Source organism: Coturnix japonica, unplaced genomic scaffold, assembly GCF_054131305.1.
Source record: "Coturnix japonica strain WE unplaced genomic scaffold, WE-NBRP24 Scf114, whole genome shotgun sequence".
NCBI lineage: Eukaryota > Metazoa > Chordata > Aves > Galliformes > Phasianidae > Coturnix > Coturnix japonica.
In genome coordinates this window covers 124,676-133,000 of record NW_028189017.1, presented here as the reverse complement: position 1 = coordinate 133,000, position 8,325 = coordinate 124,676, and the positions used below count along the sequence as shown (strand labels likewise).

Genomic DNA, 8,325 nt, shown 5'->3' with positions numbered 1-8,325 from the left:
TTTTGGGGGCCTTCAGAACCGCTCGCTTTTATATGTATACAGATCGCTCCGCTCGCCGCCATTTTTAGCCGAATCTGGGTGTTTTACACCCAAAAAAAGGGCTATTTTTTAAAGGAGGGGGGGTTTCCTATCTGTACAACGCTCATTTAACGCCTGAGAGCTGATGGGGCTTCGCTAATTAACGCTGTTAATGAAGAGGGGGGGGGGGTTCCTAACGAGCGCGGCCTACTCCTGCCTACCCCCAACCCCCCCCCCCAAACCTCGTTGTATTTTCGCTCTTTTTTAACCATTTTTGCACTAAATCGCCCCAAATTTCACCATCTGACCGTCCCCCAACCTCCCCCCGACCCTCCCCAGTCCTCCAACCGCGGTTTTTTGGGGTGATTTCCCCTTTTTTGAGGGTTTTTAAGGGGGGGGAGGGGGGGTTGGCTGCCATTTGGGCTCAGGCAAACACTTACTATCCAATTAATTTTCTCGTCGCCAGCGCTTGGAAAAAAGAACAAAAAAAAGAACAAAAAAAACAAAAAAAACCCCAAAAATGTCCAAAAAAAAAAAAAATTGGGGGGGGGGGGGGAAATTTAAGGGATTTTAAGGAAATTTGAGGAAAAAAAATGGGTTTTTGGGCAAAGCCATCATTGAAAAATAGTTGTTTTCTTGAGGGTTATTCAGGTGGTTATTGGGGGTTCCCCCCCCCACCCAACCCCCCCTTTTTTGTTGTTTTTGGGGGGGATAGGAAGAAAAAAAGGGGTTTAAAAATGGGGAAAAACGGTTAAAAATGATGATTTTTATAAAGGGGGGGGTGGACAAATGACCCCAAAATTGGGGTAAAATGGGTAAAAAAGGGGGGAAAATAGGTTTCAAAATGGGCCTAAGGGGGGGAAAATGGGTGTAAAGGGGGGGGCAAAATTGGTCTAAATTGGGGCAAAATCGGACTAAATTGGGACAAAATGGGCCAAAATAAAGAGGTTTCCTTTTGGGGGGGGGGTGGTTCCTGATGGGGGTCCCTTATTTGGGGAGGGGCTTTATGTCTCAATAGCCATTTCTCATTGTCCTCAGCAGTTTCAAGGTCGATTTTGGGGGGGGGTCTTTTACATTGGGGGGGGTGGGGGGTCGGGGTTTGGGGGGGGGGGGGTTTTAAGGGGGGGGGGGGGTCTCTATTTTCCCCTTGTCTCTGTTGTTTGTTTGATTTGTTTGATTTGTTTTGGTGTGTTTTCTTTTGTTTTCTTGGGGCTTTTCTCGTTGCTGGGTGTTTTGTTTTTTTTTCTCTCTTCTTTCTTCTTTTTTTTTTTGGGTTTTTTTTTTTCCTTTTTTTCTCTCTCAATTGAAAACGAAGCCAAAACCTGAAGAGAAGAAAAACATGAAAAGGGGGGGGAAATGAATTGGGGAATTGGGGGGGGGGGCGACAATAAATAACATCATAGGAAACAATAGGGAACAGATATTAACCCCCCCCCCCCCCCCCCCCCCACCATCCCCCCCTTATAACCCCTATAATATGGCATTAATATGGGGGGAAATGGGTTAATAAAATAGGGGGTCTTTTTTGGGGTCATTTTTGGCTATTTTAAGGCTATTTTGGGCTTTTTTGGGGTCATTTCTGGCCTTTTATGGCACTTTTTGACCTTCTAGGGTTATTTCTGACCTTTTTAGGGCAATTTCTGCTTCTTTTGGGGCCCTTTCTGTCCCTTTTAGGGCAGTTTCGGTCCCTTTTAGGGCCGTTTTGTCCCTTTTAGGGCCATTTTTAGTGCCCTTTTTGTCCCTTTTAGAGCCATTTCGGTCCCATTTGGGGCTATTTTGGGCCATAATAGGGTCCTTTCTATCCCTTTAAAGGCCCTTTTTGTCGCTTTTAGGGCGGATTCGAGCCGTTTTAGGGTGAATTCGGGCTATTTTGGGGCCGTTTCGAGTCTTTTCGGGGGCCATTTTGGAGCCCTTGGCCGCCATTTTAGTCCTATTGGAGGCCATTTTAAGGGCGGGGAGGGGGGGGGTCATTTTAAAGCCATTTCAGACCCTTTTGGGGTTATTTCAACCCATTTCAGAGCATTAAAAACGCTTTGAGGGTATTTCGAACCCATTTTGGGGCGTTTTGAGGCTTTTTGGATCGTTTTAAGCTATTTTCTTTTGATGGGGGGGGGGGGGAAGCGCGTTTTAAAGCCGTTCCAGAACCTTCGGTGCCGTTTTAACGCCATTCCAGAAGGTTTTACGGCCATTTCGGTGCCTTTTAAAGGGCCGTACAGGGGGGTTTGGAAGCATTTTAAGCCTTTTTAAAGCGAAAAACGGCCATTTTAAGGCCGTTTTGCCCCATTTCGAGAGCGGCTCTGAGGAAAAAAAACAACCCCCCGAGCCCCCCCCGCAATGGGGACCGCCGTTTACATCGGGGTCTGTGTGGGGGGTTAAAAGCCCCTCGCCCACCCCCTTCTTTCCATCCTCCCTCCGCCCGCCCACAGCTCAGTACTCACCTCTACCCCCGACCCCAGAATGGCGGCGGAACGGCGCGGGCGGCGCCTTTTATACCGAGCCACGCCCCTTCTTCCCGACCTAAGCCACGCCCCCTCGCTTAAGCCACGCCCACTCTGCCCATTAAGCCACGCCCCCTCCCTTAAGCCACGCCCCCTCCTCCCTTTCCCCTCCGGTCTCCCTCCCAACCCCCCCCTCCCCCCATCCCCCCCTGTCTGCCCTACAACCATTCAAAAATGCCCCCAAAATCCCCCTTTTTCACCCCAAAAAAGAGCTGGCCGAGCACTCACCTCCACCCCTACTGCGCCTGCGCGGCGGCCATGTTGTCCTATCCGCCCTTCAAGAGCAGCAGAACGACCTTGGGGCGGGCAGGCCTCAAACTGCGCATGCGCTCTTTCAGCCCGTCCCCCCTCCCCTCCATGTGGCGCAGTTTTAATTCCGCTTGACGCATGCGCACTTCCGGCTAGAGACGTACGGCAAAATGGCGGCGCCCAGGCTCCGCCCTTTGTAGGGGGGGAAGGGCAAAATGGCGGCGCCCAGGCTCCGCCCGCTGAAAGGGGGAGGGGAGGCAAAATGGCGGCGGCCACCGGGTGGGCGATGCTGAGGGCGGCCGTGAGGGGTGTGAGAGCGGCGGGGAGACCGATGTGGGGAACGGTGAGGAGGAGGAGTGGGGCCTATGGGGGGTAATGGGGTCTATGGGGGGTTATGGGGCCTATAGGGGGGATGAGGCCTATGGGGGGGCACTGAGGCCTATGGGGTCTAATGGGGCCTATGGGGGCACTGAGGCCTATGGGGGGCAGTGGGGCCTATAGGGGGGATGAGGCCTATGGGGTCTAATTAGGCCTATAGGGGACACTGAGGCCTATGGGGGCAGTGAGGCCTATAGGGTCCAATGAGGCCTATGGGGTCTAATGGGGCCTATGGGGGGAATGAGGCCTATGGGGTCCTGGGGTCTAATTAGGTCTATAGGGGGAATGAGGCCTATGGGGTCCAATGGGGCCTAAGGGGGGAATGAGGCCTATGGGGTCCTGGGGTCTAATTAGGCCTATGGGGGGCAGTGGGGCCTATAGGGTCCAATGAGGACTATGGGGTCCAATGGAGCCTAAGGGGGGAATGAGGCCTATGGGGTCCTGGGGTCTAATTAGGCCTATGGGGTCCAATGGGGCCTATGGGGTCCAATGGGGCCTAAGGGGGGAATGAGGCCTATGGGGGACACTGAGGCCTATGGGGTCGCTGAGGCCTATGGGGTCCAATGGGGTCTATAGTGGTCACTGAGGCCTATGGGGGGCAATGAGGCCTATGGGGTCCAATGGAGCCTATGGGGGGCATTGGGGCCTATGGGGTCTAATGAGGCCTGTGGGGTCTAATGAGGTCTGTAGGGGGCCAATGGGGTCTATGGGGTCCAATGAGGTCTATGGGATGCCACTACCCCGTTATGACCCCATTATCACCCCATTATTTCCCCCATACCCCATTATTACCCCCCCCATACCCCATTATCACCCCATTATTGCCCCCCCCTTACCCCATATCTATCCCCAGGTCCCCTCTTTGCGGCCCTGCAGCACCCAAGGGACCCCAGAAGCATCATCCCCCTATAAAGACAAGCCCTGGGAGTACCTGGATAGTGACGGTAATAGGGGTTTGGGGGGGGCACCCAACCCCAATTGGCCCCAAATTAGCCCCAAATTGCCCCCCCCCCATTTGGTGACATTGTGGTGTCAATGCAGAGTACCAGCAGCTCTATGGGGACGGTCCTGTTTGGGTCGGATACAAGAGGAACCATAAAGGGGCCATCCCACCCCAAAGGACCAGAAGGACCTGTGTGGTGAGGGGGGGGATAGAGGGGGACTGGGGGGGGATTTAGGGGGGCTATGAGGGATTGGGGGGGATATAGGGGGACTGGGGGGGATATAGGGGGACTGGGGGGGACTGGAAGGGATATAGGGGGACTGGGGGGGATTTAGGGGGACTAAGAGGGATTGGGGGGGGATATAGGGGGACTGGGGGGGATTTAGGGGGGAATATGAGGGATTGGGGGGGATATAGGGGGACTGGGGGGGGATTTAGGGGGACTGGGGGGATTTAGGGGGACTATGAGGGATTGGGGGGGATATAGGGGGACTGGGGGGGGATATATGGGGACTGGGGGGGACTGGAAGGGATATAGGGGGATGGGGGGGGATTGGGGGGGATTTATGGGGACTGGGGGGGACTGGAAGGGATATAGGGGGACTGGGGGGGGATATAGGGGGACTGGGGGGGAGTGGGAAGGGATATAGGGGGACTGGGGGGGAGTGGGAAGGGATATAGGGGGACTGGGGGGGGTATAGGGGGACTGGGGGGCATTGGGGGGGGATATAGGGGGACTGGGGGGGGATATAGGGGGACTGGGGGGGAGTGGGAAGGGATTTAGGGGGACTGGCGGGGATTGGGGGGGATTTATGGGGACTGGGAGGGACTGGAAGGGATATAGGGGGACTGGGGGGGATATAGGGGGACTGGGAGGGACTGGAAGGGATATAGGGGGACTGGGGGGGGATATAGGGGGACTAGGGGGGATTGGGGGGGGATATAGGGGGACTGGGGGGGATTGGGGGGGATATAGGGGGACTGGGGGGGATTGGGGGGGGATATAGGGGGACTGGGAGGGAGTGGGAAGGGATATAGGGGGACTGGGAGGGAGTGGGAAGGGATATAGGGGGACTGGGGGGGATTGGGGGGGATTTATGGGGACTGGGAGGGACTGGGTGGGATTTAGGGGGACTGGGGAGGACTAGGAGGGACTGGGGGGGATTTAGGGGGACTGTGGGGGACTGTGAAGGGATATAGGGGGACTGAGATGGACTGGGATGGAACTGGGGGGGGATTTAGTGGGACTGGGGGGGGATTGGGGGGGACTGGGAAGGGATTTAGGGGAACTGGGAGGAAATGAGGGGGGATTTAGGGGACTAGGGGGGGACTGTGCTGGCCTATGGGGTCTGGGCTTTATGGGAGCCCCTCAGACTGTTTCTTTTCCCCCCCACAAACCCCATAGCGAAAGGGGAAACGTGTGGGGAATCCCTGCCCCATCTGCCGGGACCAGAACCTGCATGTGGACTATAGGGTGAGCAGAATTAAGGGGGGGGGGGGGGGCAGAGAAATGGGGTTAAAAAGGAAGAAATTGGTTCTTATCTTTCTCATGTTCCTCCTGTTCAGAACGTGAAGCTGCTGGAGCAGTTTGTGTGCCCCCATTCCGGATCCATCTTCCACCCCACACATACAGGTGACGTGGGGGGAGACCCCCAAGTTGGGGGGGGGACCAGAGCCACTATGGGGCATCTGATGGCATTGAGGGTCACCAAACCCCCCTATAGGGCCACCAGACCCCATAAGGACACCATAATGGCCATCAAACTCCCCTATAGGGTCTCCAAACCCCCCTATAGGGACATTAAACCCCCCTATAGGGTCACTAAACCCCCCTATAGGGCCACCGGACCCCATAAGGACACCATAATGGCCATCAAACCCCCCTATAGGGCCACCAAACCCCCCTATAGGGCCACCAGACCCCCCTATAGGGCCACTAAACCCCCTATAGGGCCACCAGACCCCCCTATAGGGCCACCAGACCCCCCTATAGGGTCACTAAACCCCCCTATAGGGCCACCAGACCCCATAAGGACACCATAATGGCCATCAAACTCCCCTATAGGGCCACCAAACCCCCCTATAGGACCACCAGACCCCACATGGACACCACAATAGCCACCAGACCCCCCTATAGGGTCACTAAACCCCCCTATAGGGCCACCAGACCCCATAAGGACACCACAATGGCCACCAAACCCCCTATAGGGCCATTAAACTCGCCTATAGGGCCACCAACCCCCCCTATAGGGTCACCAGACCTCATAAGGGCACCACAATGGCCATTAAACCCCCCTATAGGGCCACCAGAGCCCCCTATAGGGCCACCAAACCCCCTATAGGGCCACTAAACCCCCTATAGGGTCACCAGACCCCCCTATAGGGCCATTAAACCCCCCTATAGGACCACCAGATCCCATAAGGACACCACAATGGCCACCAGACCCCCTATAGGGCCACTAAACCCCTTTAGGGTCACCAGACCCCCCCTATAGGGCCACTAAACCCCCTATAGGTCCACCAGACCCCCCTATAGGGCCACTAAACCCCCTATAGGGCCAACCCGGGCTCCTTTGGGGCCACCAACCCCCCCTTTCCCCTATAGGTGTCTGCATGAAGCAACACAAGCTGCTGCTGAAGGCCATTGCTCAGGCACAGGACCACGGTGAGCCCCAATATGGGGGGGGGGAAGGGGATTAATTAACATAGGGATGCTAATGAGCAGTAATTAATGAGTACCACAAAGGGAATGTGGAGTTTAATGGTGTATATTGGGGGTTAAGTTGGGCTATAATGGTATATACTGGGAGTTAATGGTATATACTGGGGGTTAATGGTATATACTGGGGGTTAAGATGTCCTATAATGGTATATATTAGGGTTAAACAGTTCTTAATGCTATATATACTGGTATATACTGGGATTAAACTCTATATACTGGAATATACTGGGATTAAGCTGTTCCATAATGGTATATACTGGGGGTTAGGCTGTCCTTAATGGTGTATATACTGGTATATACTGGGATTCATCTCTATATACTGGTATATACTGAGATTAAGCTCTATATACAGGTATATACTGGGATTAAACTCTATGTACTGGGATTAAACTCTATATACAGGTATATACTGGATTTAAACTCTATATACTGGGATTAAACTCTATATACTGGTATATACTGGGATTAAGCTCTGTATACTGGTATATACTGGCATTAAGCTGTTCCATAATGGTATATACTGGGGGTTAAGCTGTCCTTAATGGTGTATATACTGGTATATATTGGAATTAAGCTCTATATACTGGTATATACTGGGATTAAACTCTATGTACTGGGATTAAACTCTGTATACTGGTATATACTGGGATTAAGCTCTATATACAGGTATATACTGGATTTAAACTCTATATACTGGGATTAAACTCTATATACTGGTATATACTGGGATTAAGCTCTGTATACTGGTATATACTGGCATTAAGCTGTTCCATAATGGTATATACTGGGGGTTAAGCTGTCCTTAATGGTGTATATACTGGTATATATTGGAATTAAGCTCTATATACTGGTATATACTGGGATTAAACTCTATGTACTGGGATTAAACTCTATATACTGGTATATACTGGGATTAAGCTCTATATACAGGTATATACTGGATTTAAACTCTATATACTGGGATTAAACTCTATATACTGGTATATACTGGGATTAAGCTCTGTATACTGCGATTAAACTCTATATACTGGGATTAAGCTCTATATACTGGTATATACTGGATTTAAACTCTATATACTGGTATATACTGGGGTTAAGCTCTCCCTTAATGACACACACCACGTCCGCCATCTTGCCTTCCTCCCCTCCCTCCCTCCTCCCCATAGGGCTGCTATGGCTGCGGGTGCCCTTCGTCCCTCCTCCATCAGACGATTACCTCACAATTCATTCCGCCATTGGAAAGACCCCTCCGGGCCCACAGCTCAAGGAAGGCCGTGCTTGGTATCCATGGTACCAATGGCAGCAGCCTCCAGCAGCCGCCATCGCTCGCCTCAGGCGCATCTATAAGGATTACCTCAAGGAGGAGGAGGGGGAGCAGAGAGAGGCTGAAGCCCTTAATAAAGAGCACAAAACGGGGCTTGAAATGGGGGTAAAAGGGCAGGAAAAGGGGGTAGAGGGGCAGAAAGGAGGGATAAAGGGGTGAAAATGGGGAATAAAGAGGTTTTTGTGGCTAGAAA

The 8,325-nt window shown here is 52.7% G+C and overlaps 1 protein-coding gene and 1 long non-coding RNA gene across 2 annotated transcripts; one reads left to right on the top strand and one right to left on the bottom strand.

The window, feature by feature from the left end:
* LOC146751196 (uncharacterized) lies at positions 1 to 2,563 on the bottom strand. The gene is made up of 2 exons (XR_014941795.1): positions 2,457 to 2,563; positions 1 to 1,340 (listed from the first exon to the last, which is right to left on the bottom strand). It is a non-coding gene; the product is annotated as an uncharacterized LOC146751196 (long non-coding RNA).
* Positions 2,564 to 3,008: 445 nt separating this feature from the next.
* Positions 3,009 to 8,325, top strand: MRPS18B (mitochondrial ribosomal protein S18B). Its single transcript, XM_085535280.1, has 7 exons — positions 3,009 to 3,108; positions 3,997 to 4,087; positions 4,185 to 4,282; positions 5,492 to 5,560; positions 5,653 to 5,719; positions 6,692 to 6,751; positions 7,975 to 8,325. Exons 1-7 carry the CDS (start codon positions 3,028 to 3,030, stop codon positions 8,289 to 8,291), a joined length of 783 nt encoding a protein of 260 aa, XP_085391406.1. The 5' UTR covers positions 3,009 to 3,027; the 3' UTR covers positions 8,292 to 8,325.

Coding starts and splice junctions, on each gene's coding strand:
- MRPS18B (XM_085535280.1), top strand. CDS start 3,028: ATGGCGGCGGCCACCGGGTGGGCGATGCTGAGGGCGGCCGTGAGGGGT. Junction 3,109..3,996: donor GGAGACCGATGTGGGGAACG/GTGAGGAGGAGG, acceptor ATCTATCCCCAG/GTCCCCTCTTTGCGGCCCTG. Junction 5,561..5,652: donor ACCTGCATGTGGACTATAGG/GTGAGCAGAATT, acceptor CCTCCTGTTCAG/AACGTGAAGCTGCTGGAGCA.